This window comes from Podarcis raffonei, chromosome 13 (assembly GCF_027172205.1).
Source record: "Podarcis raffonei isolate rPodRaf1 chromosome 13, rPodRaf1.pri, whole genome shotgun sequence".
NCBI lineage: Eukaryota > Metazoa > Chordata > Lepidosauria > Squamata > Lacertidae > Podarcis > Podarcis raffonei.
Window position 1 is genome coordinate 585,561 of NC_070614.1, and position 16,718 is coordinate 602,278.

Below are 16,718 nucleotides of genomic sequence, written 5' to 3' on the forward strand. Positions count from 1 at the left end.
CCACATGGATCCTCCGGATCTTTGCACTGGGTCACCCCAAATTCACCATCAGATCACATAGCATGTCCATGGCTACAGCCTGCCCCCCCAAAATCACGCACCCACTGTTGCCTGGGGCTGCAATGGTGCAAAAATGTGGTTAAAAAGCATGGATCCACATGGATCCTCAGGATCTTTGCATTGGGTCACCCCAAATTCACCATCAGATCACATAGCATGTCCATGGCTACAGCCTGCCCCCCAAAAATCACGCACCCACTGTTGCCTGGGGCTGCAATGGTGCAAAAATGTGGTTACAAAGCATGGATCTACATGGATCCTCAGGATCTTTGCATTGGGTCACCACAAATTCACCATCAGATCACATGTCTGTGGCCACAGCATGAAGCACAAAAATGATACATCCACTGTTTCATTCAGAATGTTTTTTCCCTTGTTTTCCTCCTCTAAAAACGATGTGCGTGTTATGGTCAGGTGCGTGTTATAGAGCGAAAAATACGGTAATATGAAGAATGGTGAAGACCAGTGTGTAAGGAAAATATCATATTAATTTGGATTTACAATTATTTTGGATGTATAAACATTTTGGATTTACAATTTACAATTACCCACGTGTGACAGGAACTATTTGGAAGTACTGAAAGACCAGGTATAGGGCGGTATATAAATTCAGTAAATAATAATAATAATAATAATAAATAAATCAAAAGAACTGAGCAGCCGTGAGCAGCATTACATTTTTAAATTTTTTTTTGTTAACTGTGCCTACAGTTTAATCTTTAAATTGTTTAATCTTTAAATTCCTATAAACCTAAAGTTACATTGTCCATATTTGCTAAATGCGTACTCTTTGTATTGGTGAACATACTATGTCTCTGCGAACAGTTTGATTTTTTTCGTTTCCATCCTGTTTGCTCTTGTTATTAGGTTGAGAACCGAAACAAAAATCTGAACAACTAATAAGAGCAGGGGTAGGCAAGCTAAGGCCCATGGGCCACAAGCGGCCCACGGGGGTCATTTAACCAGCCCACGAGCCGCCCCCGAACCGAGCTGCCTGCTCGGCGAGCCCCCACACGCTGTGCTAAACCGGTGCAGCGCAATGCAGGGACTCGCTTCTGTGGTGCCAAAAATCGCGTCTGCGCATACTCAGACGCCGAAAATCTCACCTGCGCAGCAGACACCGGAAATCACGGCTGCGCATGCTTATGCATGCACACGATCTGGCCCATGGAGGGATCTCTAGTGGAGTGAACCAGCCCAAGCGAGATAAACCTTGCCGACCCCTGGATAAGAGTGACACCGAGAAGCCATTGTTTTGCCAGTGTTTTTAATGTCTGTTCTTAAACAGACATAAAATTGTAAGTAAGCAAGGGATGGCCTCTCCAACTAGAAAGAAGTAAAGGCCTCTCAGGTCGATGAGATTCAGTTCCTGAGGGCAGTATAGCATCTGAGATGGTTTCCATTTTGGGAGACTTTAAAAAGGAAATGCTGGCACAAATGCAAACACAATTTGATAGTGTCAAGGAGGATATTAGGGGGGAGATACAAGCATACAAAAAAGGTGACAGATGCCATGGAAATAACCGTTAAAAATTTGGAGACCAAAACTCAAAAAACGGAAAAAGTCACCCAAGAATTGCAGGAAGAACAAGAGGTAATTAAGAGCGACATGAGAGGTCTATCGGGCAGGCAGGACCAATTTGAGCTACAGCTTGCCCTCCTTGAGATGAGGCAAAAATCCAATGTTCTCCGAATAAGAGGTTTGCCAGAGAAGGAGGGAGAAACAAGATTTGTTGACATATTTGTTGACAAGACAATTGCTGATTGGTTGGGGGAAAGTCAGGAGTATCTGGAAGAATCAAGTTGCTACCGGGTTTCGTTCGAAGACTTCTAGAGCTAGAAAGGCAACCTGGAGACTGCTTGGGGTCAGGGGAGCTAATCTCCAAAAAATTATGAAAACAGTCTCCAGATTGACAGTAATGAGGTGGCCATTTACAAGGAAATCCCCCCGATTTTATGACAAATGGCAAAAATGTATTTCTATTTGGAAAGGGAAGAAACCGAAAATAAAACATAAAATATTAACAGATATTAAAGATAGAGGCGGATTCTCCCTTCCAGATTTTAAATTGTATTATGAAGCAAGCTGTGTTACTTGGATCCGGGATTGGGTCAAATTAGAAAATACTGATTTATTAGACCTGGAAGGACATGATTTGGCTGGCAATGTGTATTTATGGTACAGTAAAGAGAAGGTACATAAAGGCTTCCGTAACCATATAATTAGGAAATCATTAATAAAAGTATGGGGGAAATATAAAGATTTATTAGAACAAAAAATGCCCTGGTGGGTTGCCCCAACAGAGGGAATATCAATCAAAAGGATAAATATGGAAACTGGATTATGAGGAGATTAGAGACTTTGTTCATGATTGGCTGCAACACTGCCAACTAAATGAGGTTTTTAAAGAAGATAACAAGAAAGGATTTGGTTATACCATATCTAGATTCCAAAGAGAAATTACAGAGGATAATAATAAACTTTTAAAGAAAATGTATAATTTATTGTTAGAATGGGAGACGAAAGACGAAGAGGTTAAATCGGTAATGATTAAATGGGCACAAAATATAGGTCATAATATACAAATGGAAGACTGGGGAAAGTTATGGAAAGTTAATTTAAAATTTACTGATTGTGTATTGTTAAAAGAGAATTCTATGAAAATGATGTACTGATGGTTTATTACACCAGGGAAAATGGCCAAAATGTATAGAACAAGCTCCAATAAGTGTTGGAAATGTAAAGAAAAAGAAGGAACGTTTTATCACATGTGGTGGAATTGTAAAATAATTAAAAACTATTGGTACATGATTTATAATGAAATGAAAAGAATGTTTAAGATAACCTTTGTTAAAAGACCAGAAGCTTTCTTATTAGGCATTTTAGGTCAAGATTTGCCAAAAGACAAGAAAAAATTATTTATGTATATTACAACAGTGGCTAAAATTTTACTAGCTCAAAAGTGGAAAGGCGATGAAATGCCAACGAAATAACAATGGAAAGAAAAACTGATGGAATATGCTGAAATGGTGAAGTTGACTGAAAGACCTAAAGATAAGGACAATATTGACTTTTAAAAAGACTGAGAACCTTTTATGATGTACATACAGAAGCAACATAAGGAAATGGACTCACTTGCAGGGTTTGAGTAAACACAATCAACAAATAGAACATAATAATGAAGTATAATCTTAACTTTACTATATTAGGGAATAAGATAACATGCAGGAGAAGTGAATACGTTATAAACCAGAAAGGGAAGTTGGGGAAAATCGTGGGGTGGGGGTGTAATTGGAAATCTATTTTGTGACCATCTTACCAGTAGGGATTATGTTAAAATTTGTTCATATATATATATACAGTCCCTATTAAAATTCATTTATATATTTAATAGGCGCTGTGGGTAAAAGCCTCAGCGCCTACGGCTTGCCGATCGAAAGGTCGGCGGTTCGAATCCCCATGGCGGGGTGTGCTCCCGCTGCTCGGTCCCAGCACCTGCCAACCTAGCAGTTCGAAAGCACCCCCGGGTGCAAGTAGATAAATAGGGACCGCTTACTGGCGGGAAGGTAAACGGCGTTTCCGTGTGCTGCGCTGGCTCGCCAGATGCAGCTTTGTCACGCCGGCCACGTGACCCGGAAGTGTCTCCGGACAGCGCTGGCCCCCGGCCTCTTGAGTGAGATGGGCGCACAACCCCAGAGTCTGTCAAGACTGGCCCGTACGGGCAGGGGTACCTTTACCTTTATATATATTTAATAGGGACTATAGATATAGATATAGATAGTCCCTATTAAAATTCATTTTGTTAGCTTGTGCCCAGTTCTCCAATCTGTTGAGGTAATTTTGAATTTTGAATCTGTCTTCTGTGGCATTAGCTTCCCCTCCCAGTTTGGTGCCATCTGCAAATTTGATGAGCATCCCCTCAATTCTTTCATCCAAGTCGTTTATAAAGACATTGAACAACAATGGGCCCAAGATAGAACCCAGTGGTACCCCACTTGTCACTTTTTTCCAGGATGACAAGGAACCATTAACCAATACTGCTTGGTCAGTCAACGAGCTACAAATCCACCTAACAGTTACATTTTACCAGCATTTTCACAAGAATATCATTGGGGACTTTGTCAAAAGCCTTACTGAAATCAAGTCCAGAAGCTCAAAAGCCTCTCAGTTCTGCCATTCTGTACAGCTCTAGCTTACCAAGCCGCCTGTGATACACAGCCTTCGCTCTGCCCCTTTTGCAAAAGGGGAACTGAAGCTTAGAGGCAGCACCTCTGCCCAAGGACACAAAACAGATCAAGGGCTCAGTTTCCAAGGTTCAAGCCTATTGCAAAAATGCAGGGATCAGAAGGAGCCACTGCCCAGCTCCCATCCATTATAAGAGACTGGGAATGAGAAAGGTAGATCCCAAGTGGATCCTGACTCCAGGTGGGAGCAAGCCCTTCTCCCTTACAAAGGGATCTGTGGACCTTGGCTGCTCAGGGTTGCCACCCCAGGAGCCTCACCTGTCCACACTGTGCCGCTGGTCGCTCCAGGTGCCATACTGACTGTCCGTCTCTTGCACAAGCGTGTCGGTGTCCTTGGCTTCTGCAGCTGGCCTGCCAAAGCACTGCTTCAGCTGATCCTGCAACACACAAGGGGGGGGGGAGAGCATGCATTAGCCCCTTCTAGGGCAAGGAACAGCTAGCAGGTCTAGGGAGTGATGGCGAATAAAGGGTCGTGATGTCTGTTTCCTCCTGGCACTTAGCAGGGTGTGGCCTCCCCAAGAGGCTTCCCAAGCATCCCACACCCACCTTCTATAGGGAATCATCTGTAGAAACTGAGAGGTGTACCCTTGTTCCATGGCTGCTTGCTTGTTCTTATAAACAGCCCCACCCCAATACAGCAAAGGGCCAAAAATATGGGGAAGTCACCTTTAAAAGGACAACTTTCAAGGAGGCTGAAACCTGGTGTCACTTAAACTGCTCTAGGTATTGTTGCTGTGTGAGGGCTATGAGCATCCTTGACTAGAAAGCCGGCTGTGTGACAGAGGGGATTCCCAGGAAGAGTAATGGGGGTGGGGCTCCTGGGTCAGCCTTCTTGTACCATGCGGGAAAAGAGTTAGAAGGACTCACAGAAAAATAGCAGGGTTCTCTCACAAAATGTGCCAAATTTTCCTCTTAGGAAACAGAGCATAGACTCATCTTGCCTAGACAAAGCTAGTTTTAGAAACCAGTGAACACCCCAAAATCTGGTACTGAGTGTTCCTTTCTCTCACTTTATACATTTTTCTTTTCTGTTTGGCTAACCCATGGGTAGGCAAACTAAGGCCCGGGGGCCAGATCCGGCCTAATCACCTTCTCAATCCGGCCCGCAGGTGGTCCAGCAATCTGCGTGTTTCTACATGAGTAGAATGTGTGCTTTTATTTAAAATGCATCTCTGTGTTATTTGTGGGGCATAGGAACTAGTTCATTCCCCCCCCCAAAAAAAATATAGTCTGGCCCTCCAAAGGTCTGAGGGACAGTGGCTGAAAGAGTTTGCTGACCCCTGGGCTAACCTGTTCAAGGTCCTTCTTATCTTGCCCAACCCCTTTTGTTTACGGAATGCCCATCACAGGCCTGCTCTCTCTCTCTCTCTCTCTCTCTCTCTCTCTCTCTCTCTCTCTCTCGCTTGGCAACTGTGCCACGATTAGGTCACTACCAACGGGCAAAGCTATTGAAAAATAATATGGTACATGTTAATTAATGGAGACAGCAAAGCGAAAGAGCAGAATAAAGCTAGGTCAGCCCAATAAAAGCCCTTTGTTTTATGCAGTTCCATTCCAGCCACCAAATGATTCTGGTCCCTTCTACCCAGCCTATCATGACAATCGCTTTTCATTAAAAAAGAACTATGTGCTTCCTTTGCCAAGGCCCTCTGAAACCCAAAAAAGTTATTTGATCTGCTCTCAGTCCTGCCATCAGCATCCCTCTAGAAGGGAAGTAAACACAGGAGGAGGTTCTTCAAGCACTGCCAGGGTCCTCAAACTCAGCTGCTGGCTGGCCACACTCTTCCGTCCTCAGAACCTTCCCAGCTCAGGGAAGTAAACACAGACATGTGACACACCAGCCACAATGTTAGCAACAAAGGAGTGATTTGCTAACAACACACACCAAGAGTGGTCACTCCAAAGGATTCCAACTTGTGCACTGCTAATGGCAGGGACCTTTACAACATAGACACACACTCCTTTCTGTGCCTGAGGAAACTGAGAGAAAGTACAGCCAGGGGTAGCTCAGGAGGGCAAGTCCCAGCCACAAACAAGGAGGCTCTCTGTTTAAGCCCTGGGGATCTACTCAGATCCCAGAACCCAGGTTATAGTCTTAGTTGCTTAGTTGCTTAGACCAGACCAAGTGGCTACTGGTGAGACAAGGCAGAACTCGAGTAAGAACTTGTCCAGTGGACAACTTTGCCATGGTGTCCTCTGGGCTGTTGTCCAACAGAAGCCACAGAAGACCTTTAAATATTTGCTTCAAAAATTCTTGTGCTCACTGGAAAGGGACCTTCCACTCAGAAGCACAATCAAACCCCTTGTTTGAGTCACAGCAAGCTTCACCAGACCATAATCTATGGGTTCTTGTGCCAGAGAACATCCTGATGGATTGGGGCTCTCCTCTCTCCAAAGCGGGGTGACTTTGCATTGACCCACAGGGAAAATTCAGAAGAGCTTCTGGCTGGACAACACAGGCAGGGAGAAAAGGCTTATTGTGAGAAAAGCCCTGGATTTAGGGAGGGGGAGAAATTCTATTTAGTCTGCATTTGAAGACAAACTGGCCAAACTCCCATATTCCAAATCAAATGTGACTCAAATCACAACCATCCCTTGAAATGTGCATTTCTTTAAAAAAAATCAGGTATAGTTCCCTAGTCAAGTAATGTGTCCAAAAGTGCAGATAAAAGCTGCACAGATTAGTGAAATGCATTGTGCCGGGGAAATTGGTATGCATGAATGTGTGTATTGGGCACAATTGCATACAGAATGTATTCAGATAAATTCACACCGAAATGCTGATGAACTTTCATGAGCTTTTTCTAAAAGAAAATTTCAAATTGTTGCAAGAATGTGGAGAACTAAATTTAAGGTTGGAAAAATAAGAAATAGAGAGAACTGATTTGGATTGTGAGAGACTGTGGAATAATTACATGTTGCTCTAAACTACTTGACCCAAACCATATGAAAGTTTCCAGTTTGTTAGTACAGCTGCTCTACTAAGGTAATGGAGACTCCGTGGTACAACATTTTTGTTTTAGACTCAGTCTTGGGGAAAGAGTTTAGAACCTCCAGCTCAATGAATATCTTGAGGCAAACAGCCACCACATGTTATTTATGCGACACATTAAATACCTGCTGGAACATGCAGGGTGTGAGGTTGGGAGCCACACCACCAAAAGAAGGCCCTGCAGTCAGCTGGCCAGAGCAGGCCATGTGAACCTACAGGAGCTTCTGGGTGAAACTCGCTAACTAGTCCGCTGGACAGGAGCCTGGTTACTCACCACACTCACCATCAGCAATGGGAATTTTAAAAACCCAGTAAATGTGTACATGGAGTACAATGAAAAATCTACATTTTTAACACACCTCCTGTGAGTAAAAAGTCTGCTAAAGGGACAGCTTGAATGTGTAAGCCATGACTGTGTCATGAAAGATTATCTTTAGACATCAAAATGTGCTATGGAAATTCTTCTACCAATGATGGGAAGTGTCAAGAGACACCCAAAAAAATCCTCCAGGCAAAACATTTGAAAGAGTTGCACCCCAGTTTGTGGTTCGGGGGCACATAGATGCAAGGCTGAGTTGCACACTACTGCTACAGGCTGTTTCTTGGTGGGTCCATGTTGTCCACATAAAGTGAGAGGACTGGTACAGACACAGGCTGGCACCTTCTGGTAGCAAAATGGCGCTCTCTCTGTCTCTTATCCTTTGCATTTCAGCTGGTAGCATTTGATTGCAAATTCCTTCCACAGGTTGATCACAAACTTTGTAAAATAAAATAAAAAATAAAATAAAAAGCCCAAGTCTGTGGCGTATGTGAGAAACAAACACCCCCCACCCAACCATACACCCCTTTTTCAGAATATCTGTGCTGCAGTTGGGACTGTGGCTGGTGAAAAGGTTTATATAACAATAACAATTTATTATTTATATGTCACCCATCTGACTAGGTTGCCGCAGCCACTCTGCCCCCCCCCCCCAGTAGTAAAAACACAATGTGCCCTTATCTGAAAGAGTCTGATGTTCAGGCTGCTCTTTAAGCCAGCAGTTCTTAACCACTGCAAGCAAAAGTCATCACAAAGGCAACCTAAGAACACGGAAATTTCCTCACCATACAGAAGCATTCGTATGAAGAGTTCAAGGTGCCCCGCCCATAGCCAAGTTGCTGAGCAATAGCTCCCCTAGACCTGTAGCAGTCTTCTATGTCATTGCTTTGCAATGTAACTACTCACCAGAATCCACATGATGCATTCAAGGTGCAGCAAGCAATCCTTGGTGCCTGCTTAGTTAAATACAGTTCTGTTCACCACACTATCCCACTGAAAACATGACACACAACCAAACAATCAGCTAAAATACACCAACCCTCATGCACCTCTTAGCTAGGCTCAGGTTGGGGTGAATTTTCAGAAAAAGGAAGTCCAGCCACTCTCACAAATGTTTGTCCACACACATCCTAGTTTCTAAGTCAGTGGATGGATTGGAATTTCTCTCAGAGGGAGATCAGATATACCAAGATGGGGCATAGAGAGGCAGTCTCTGGGATATGTTTTTTTGCTTCAGTGCAACTACAAAAGTATGCCCCTGCCCTGATAACTTTCTCCAGCCTTCCTAAAAAGCTATGGGCCACCTGCAACCCTAAAGTAAGACAACCACCAACTTTTGCAAAGTGCTTGAACTGCCAGAGGCAACCCTGGTAACCTGGTGACTAGCTACTTGCAAGCCTCCTTTCACAGTCAACCCGTGCAGCTTGTGCCTGGAAAACAAGCAACCCCCTTCTACCAGCACAGCTTTAGGAGTGCCTGCAGTTCCATGGCTGCAATGTTTAGCTAGATGGATTAAAAACCCTTTCATTGACTAAAAATGTGCCCTCAATTACTCAATGTGTTCTTTAAATCTATTTTTAATGCAATGAATTTATAAAAAGAGAGGGTGGCACAGCAGGCAGACGTGGCCTGTTTCCCTTTGCATTGTAAAAAATGCCTCCAAGTTGTCAGCCTACTCCATCTTGGTTCCTGCCCTCCAAATGTTTTGGACTACAACTCCCAGACAACCATGCCGGCTGGTACTAATGCAGGTTGCAGGCCAGAACATCTGAAGGGCATTAGGTAGGGGAAGGCTGCTCCAAGGGCATTCTATAAAACAGAACTATTGCTTTTACACATGTACATATTTAAGTGATTAAACTGACCACAACATTTTAATCAGGTGACAATTTTAATGTCACTTTACTCAAGGTTTCCTGTCTCCACTCCAACTGAGCAGAGGGCTAACAGAGTACTCATGCCCTGCCTCCTGTTCTCACAGTGGCCAACCAGATGCCCATGGGAAACTGAGTGATACAGAACAGGCACATATTTCTTTTAAAAAGTTTACTGACCACACAGAAATGTAAAGGCAAAATCCACATATTGCTCCCCAGAAAGCACACCAAGACACACACACACAAAATCCAAGCACCATTTCCAAATACTCACTACTGGATAGGTTAACTTTGCCCACAAGGATCTGAACATGGCCCAATGCCTTCTTCTAGACCCGGTGAAGAACCCCTGTCCAATGTGGAGATGGCGTTAGGCAGAGCAATTTCCTGAGTGAGAGGAACCTTCCTCTCCCCTAACGTTTGCTGCTGCAGCAACAGATAAACAGTTCCTAGAACTGAGCAGGATCCTATCCCAGCTGACCTCACCAGCCATGGCAGTTATCTGGAAGATTTCCCACAGCATGAAGACACAGCATTTTTCTGTAGCTGATGACTCCTCTGTAGATGCAGAGAGGAGAAGGAGCCAGTGCAGCCACCAGCCCAACCCTCTGAACCCCAGCACATGAGTGGCTTGGGGTAGCCAACATTTCAAGGGCAGGGTGGGGGGAAGGGCCAAGAAGGAAGCAGTCTAAAAGGTGTGCCTTGGAGCCCTGACAGGGTGCTGGGACACCATTGTGGGTACATGGGAAGCTCTCTTATGCCAAGCCAGATCTTCGGTGCCTCTAGCCTGTTCTATTTGTACTGCCCGGGGGTGGTTCTCCAGGCAAGGGACCTTGTCAGCCCCATCCAGAGAAGCTGAGGATTGACCCTGCGTCCTTCTGCATGCACAGCACATGCTCTGCCAATGAGCCACTCTCCTTCCTTTGCCTATAGTGTGGACTCCCAATATCCTCTATGTCTGAAGCATCAGATAGTCCAAACTTAAGCCATCCAGTTGAATATCCCTTGTCTCTGAAATCCAGCAGAGGACACAGAAACATCACTGGGTCTAGGAAATATTGACAAGGAATATTGACTTTTTTCATGGGTTCCCCCTTCACAAAGTCTTACAAATGTCATTTTAAGAAGGTGTCTAGACTTTTCCCTGCTAGAACTCTTTAGCTGGAAACCACAACAGTTAAACATGACAGAGTCTGACTTACATGTGTAAGAGAGTGGTAGGGGATGTTTTATCCCAAGTTGATGGCCTTTCAGCTGATTCCCTGGTGGCCCGCTGGAATGCGGAGCTAACCAGGGCTATTGACTGTCTGGCTCCGAAGTGCCCTCTCTGATTGCATGGAGCCCGGAGAGCCCCGTGGTTTTCCCCGGAGCTGATGAAACAATCGTTGAGATGGCTAGAGCGCCGGTGGCGGAAAACTCATTCTGAATCAGACCGGACACGGGCTAGAGCTCAACGTCGAGCCTACCAAGTGGCAATGGCAACAGCGAAGAGGGCCGTTTTCACCGCCTCCATTGCATCTGCAGAAAACAGCAGCAGGAGACTCTTTCAGGTGGTTCGCAATCTATCAGAACCACCTGCACCACCGGGGCCTGGTAGGGACCCCAAGATCTCCTGCAATGCTTTTGCAAAGTTTTTTGCAGATAAAGTCGCTCAGATTCAGAAGGAGGTAGACTCCACCGTGGGAGCAGGGCCAGGGTGGGAGAGTGCTAGAGTTCTGTCTAGTCCTGTTACATGGGATCAATTCCAATCTGTTACCTCCGAGGATGTGGACAGGCTGCTCGGACAAGTGAAACCGACCACCCGTCTCCTTGATCCTTGCCCTTCCTGGCTGATAAAAGCTAGCCGGGAAGGGCTGGGCGATGGGCTCTGCAGGGTGGTGAATGCTTCCCTCTGTGAGGGAGCCTTCCCAGACCCGCTGAAAGAGGTGGTCATTAAACCGCTTCTTAAAAAAACATCTTTAGACCCAGCCAATTTGGCCAACTATCGCCCAGTCTCAAATTTACCATTCTTGGGCAAGGTGATTGAGTGGGTGGTTGCCAAACAACTCCAAGCACGCCTGGAGGATGCGGACCATTTGGATCCCTTCTAATCGGGATTCAGGCCTCACCATGGGACTGAAACTGCCTTGGTCGCGCTGGTTGATGATCTCCGGCGGGCTAGGGACAAAGGTGAGAGCTGTTTCCTAGTTCTGCTGGATCTCTCAGCGGCCTTTGACACCATCGACCATAACATCCTTCTGGACCGTCTAGAGGAGCTGGGAGCTGGGGGCACTGTTATACGGTGGTTCCGCTCCTTTCTCCTGGGCCGTGTCCAGAAAGTGGTGGTGGGGGATGAGTGTTCAGATCCCTGGGCTCTCACTTGTGGGGTGCCTCAGGGTTCCGTCCTCTCCTCCATGCTTTTTAAAATCTATATGAAGCCGCAGAGAGAGATTATCAGGGGGTTTGGGCGGGGTGTTCATCAGTATGCAGGTGACACCCAGCTCTACCTCTCCTTTAAATCAGAACCAGTGAAGGCGGTGAAGGTCCTGTGTGAGTGCCTGGAGGCTGTTGCAGTATGGATGGCGGCTAACAGATTGAGGTTGAATCCTGACAAGACAGAAGTACTGCTTTTGGGGGACAGGGGGCGGGCGGGTGTGGGGGATTCCCTGGTCCTGAATGGGGTAACTGTGCCCCTGAAGGACCAGGTGCGCAGCCTGGGAGTCATTTTGGCCTCACAGCTGTCCATGGAGGCACAGGTTAATTCTGTGTCCAGGGCAGCTGTCTACCAGCTCCACCTGGTACGCAGGCTAAGACCCTACCTGCCCGCGGACTGTCTTGCCAGAGTGGTGCATGCTCTAGTTATCTCCCGCTTGGACTACTGCAACGTGCTCTACGTGGGGCTACCTTTGAAGGTGACCTGGAAACCGCAATTAATCCAGAATGTGGCAGCTAGACTGGTGACTGGGAGTGGCCGCCGGGACCACATAACACCGGTTCTGAGAGATCTGCATTGGCTCCCAGTACGTTTCCGAGCACAATTAAAAGTGTTGGTGCTGACCTTTAAAGCCCTAAACGGCCTCGGTCCTGTATACCTTAAGGAGCGTCTCCACCCATATCGCCCACTCCATACCGCCCAGTCAGTCTGACACCGCCCAGTCAGTCTGACATCAATACCAGGGAAGATTCTGGAGCAGATCATTAAGCAAACAGTCTGTGAGCACCTAGAAAGGAATGCTGTGATCACCAATAGTCAGCATGGATTTCTGAAAAATAAGTCATGTCAGACTAACCTGATCTCGTTTTTTGACAGAATTACAAGCCTGGTAGATGAAGGGAACGCAGTGGATGTAGCCTACCTTGATTTCAGCAAGGCATTTGACAAGGTGCCCCATGATATTCTTGTAAAGAAGCTGGTAAAATGCGGTCTTGACTATGCTACCACTCAGTGGATTTGTAACTGGCTGACTGACCGAACCCAAAGGGTGCTCATCAATGGTTCCTCTTCATCCTGGAGAAGAGTGACTAGTGGGGTGCCACAGGGTTCTTCTTGGGCCCGGTCTTATTCAACATCTTTATCAACGACTTGGATGATGGACTCAAGGGCATCCTGATCAAATCTGCAGATGACACCAAACTGGGAGGGGTGGCTAACACCCCAGAGGACAGGATCACACTTCAAAACGACCTTGACAGATTAGAGAACTGGGCCAAAGCAAACAAGATGAATTTTAACAGGGAGAAATGTAAAGTATTGCACTTGGGCCAAAAAAAATGAGAGGCACAAATACAAGATGGGTGACACCTGGCTTGAGAGCAGTACATGTGAAAAGGATCTAGGAGTCTTGGTTGACCACAAACTTGACATGAGCCAACAGTGTGACGCGGCAGCTAAAAAAGCCAATGCAATTTTGGGCTGCATCAATAGGAGTATAGCATCTAGATCAAGGGAAGTAATAGTGCCACTGTATTCTGCTCTGGTCAGACCTCACCTGGAGTACTGTGTCCAGTTCTGGGCACCACAGTTCAAGAAGGACACTGACAAACTGGAACGTGTCCAGAGGAGGGCAACCAAAATGGTCAAAGGCCTGGAAACGATGCCTTATGAGGAACGGCTAAGGGAGCTGGGCATGTTTAGCCTGGAGAAGAGGAGGTTAAGGGGTGATATGATAGCCATGTTCAAATATATAAAAGGATGTCACATAGAGGAGGGAGAAAGGTTGTTTTCTGCTGCTCCAGAGAAGCGGACACGGAGCAATGGATCCAAACTACAAGAAAGAAGATTCCACCTAAACATTAGGAAGAACTTCCTGACAGTAAGAGCTGTTTGACAGTGGAATTTGCTGCCAAGGAGTGTGGTGGAGTCTCCTTCTTTGGAGGTCTTTAAGCAGAGGCTTGACAACCATATGTCAGGAGTGCTCTGATGGTGTTTCCTGCTTGGCAGGGGGTTGGACTCGATGGCCCTTGTGGTCTCTTCCAACTCTATGATTCTATGATTCTATGACCCCCATCGTTCAGCCCGGACACTGAGATCCAGCGCCGAGGGCCTTCTGGCGGTTCCCTCATTGTGAGAAGTAAGGTTACAGGGAACCAGGCAGAGGGCCTTCTCAGTAGTGGCGCCTGCCCTGTGGAATGCCCTCCCAGCAGATGTCAAAGCAATAAACAACTATTTTACTTTTAAAAGACAACTGAAGGCAGCCCTCTTTAGGGAAGTTTTTAATGTTTGATGCTGTACTGTTTTTAATATTCAGTTGGAAGCCGCCCAGAGTGGCTGGGGAAACCCAGCCAGATGGGCGGGGTATAAATAATAAACTATTATTATTATTATTATTATTATTATTATTATTATTATTATGGACATGCTAGAAAGAGTTCTGATAGTAGCACAGCTCATTTAAACAAGGCTCATTTAAAGTTGTTATTATTACTACTACTATTTATTACGCATCCTTTACCCCCAGGTCCCAAGGCTCGTTACAATAATTAAAACACAAATGCAGCACCACCCCAAATCACCAGTCCTACTAAGAGTAGATGCATTGAAACTAATGAACATGGCTAACAGGTCCATTAATTTTAGTGAGTCTACTCTGAGCAGAAGTTACTTGGATCCAACCCTCAGGCTCCAGCCTGGTCTACACAAGTGAGGTGACAAAACATTCCTGGACTGGAACTTCCGGGGGCGGCGCGAACGGCAATGGCGGTCCCCTTTCACTTGTGAAGGGGAAGCTCCGCAGAAACGGGTCGTCCGCTATGGCGAAGCGGAGACCCTCGTTGGAAACCCACAGGCAGTGATAGCCTGTGGTTGTGGGACTCGGCGGGCACCTTTAGCGCCCCCCGAAAACGCAAAGGGACCCCGCAAGGGGCTCCGGAGCGGGACGGGGTTGGCGCGGTGCTGTGAGTCGATCGCTCTTTCTGTGGGGTGAAGCCGCAAAGCTGCTGTCGGTGAGCGCTGACCCTTTTCCTGGGACCATTCAGCTGAAAAGAAAACTACTACCCGTGAGTAGGTGATTGAATCAGGATTAAAAATAAATCAATTTGGCATACAAGCGGGAGACGCAACCAGGAAGTCCGTCTCTTGGCTTTGTTTAAAGACTAAAGCAACAACGTTTAAACAACCTATGCTTTGGAATTGGGAGCTTAAAAGAATCAAACTTGCACATCAAGCAGAAGACCCCACCTCAATTTATTTGGGGTGGAGAAAGTGAAAATTGGCTTTTTCCTCTTCGTTTTTGGATTTATAAAATAACTGAACTCCCGGTTATCGGGCTGTCAACTTTGGAACTTGAAGGCTGTTTGGAACTGTTACATTGTATCTCGCACTTTTCTTTTGGGACATTGTAACTCTTCATGAGCAACTTTGCAAAAACTCAAAGGATTTTAAAGGATTCTGAAGGTTCTTTGGTAACTGGCTACTGTAAACTTGTTGGGGGTCCTTTGTGACTTTGGGGAAAACTTTACTAACTGCGACATTTTTAAACATAGTGTCCCTCTAGTGGTGCATTGAAGTTTGACAACACACTGGGGGAATTTTCCATCTCTGGATTTGGGGATTTCCACGGGAAAAGCAGACTGTGGGACTGACCTTGACGCATAGACAAGAAGTGGGATGAGTGGGAAGACAAGATCAGCTAAAGCCAAAACACTGCAGACTACTATAACTTCACAGCTTCGCAGATCATCTGTTCCCACGATTTCTGTGACACAAGAGGAAGATTTAGACCAAACTAGGCCTGAAGGAATGGCCTCAGGAGGGGACTTTACCTCAGTGTTAAATAAATTTTTTGAAAAATTGGAGGGTCTAAGCAAGCGACTGACCAGTCAGCTAAAATAGACCAAAATACTGCTAGCATCAACAAATTGACTCAGCAAGTCAATTTAAATGCGCAAACCATTGGGAAATTATTGGAAGACACTACTGCAAATCGTAAAACAGCTGAGGAGGCCAAGCAGAAAGTTGAGGAAGTTCAAGAAGAAATTAAACCTATGCGTAAACAGATAGGGGAACACCAGGCACTTCTGTCTATGATAGAGTTAAAAAATAAAGAAAACAACTTGAGAATAAGGTCAGTACCAGAAAGTGATAAAGAGGACTTAACTAATTATCTGACAAAGGAATTTGCAGAATTTTGGTCTCTGGAAGAGGAGAAGGACTTTAAAATCGTAAGTGCATTCAGATAGGGAAAGGGAGGGAGGAAGATTAAGTCGAGAGACTGTCTGATCTCCCTCAGAACGAAGGAAGAAAGGGATAAGATTCTGAGTGCGCACTTTAAGAATCCTATAGAGATCAAAGACTCAAGGGTGGAAATCTACAAGGATATTCCGAAACATCTGCTTGACCTTAGAGCTAACTACGGAGATCTGGTGACACTACTGAGAAGTAACAGAATTATCTTCAGATGGGAATTCCCCCAGGGGATGTCCTTTACTTTTAAAGGGAAAAAAGTTAAAATTAAATCTGTAGAAGACAAGGAAAAATTCTTGAAGGACTACGGAGAAGACCTTCAGAAAGGGATTGAAGAAGAAACAAGAGACTTAGGACCTGGACTATTAAGTTTAATACCTACACCTGGGGGGTTGAAAGACCCTGAGAAAGAGACACCACTTCTGGGAGCAACAGGAGGAAAATAGAACTACTTCAACATGTCTCTGCAACTACTAAGCTGGAATATTCATGGCCTGAATTCCCCGGAAAAGAGGAGAAAAATCTTTCATTTATTAAAAAAGGAACAATTGGACATAATTTGTT

The 16,718-nt window shown here is 45.4% G+C and overlaps 1 protein-coding gene across 3 annotated transcripts in view; it reads right to left on the reverse strand.

The window, feature by feature from the left end:
• KIAA1671 (KIAA1671 ortholog) overlaps positions 1-16,718 on the reverse strand; it is an 84,428-nt gene that overhangs the window by 27,001 nt on the left and 40,709 nt on the right. For 2 of the 3 annotated variants that reach the window (XM_053363259.1, XM_053363258.1), the window contains exon 2: positions 4,564-4,682. In XM_053363259.1, the coding sequence (XP_053219234.1) occupies positions 4,564-4,682 (119 nt within the window). Of the gene's footprint in view, positions 1-4,563; positions 4,683-9,767; positions 9,923-16,718 lie in introns of those variants that run through there. The other variant, XM_053363260.1, reaches the window with a different exon arrangement.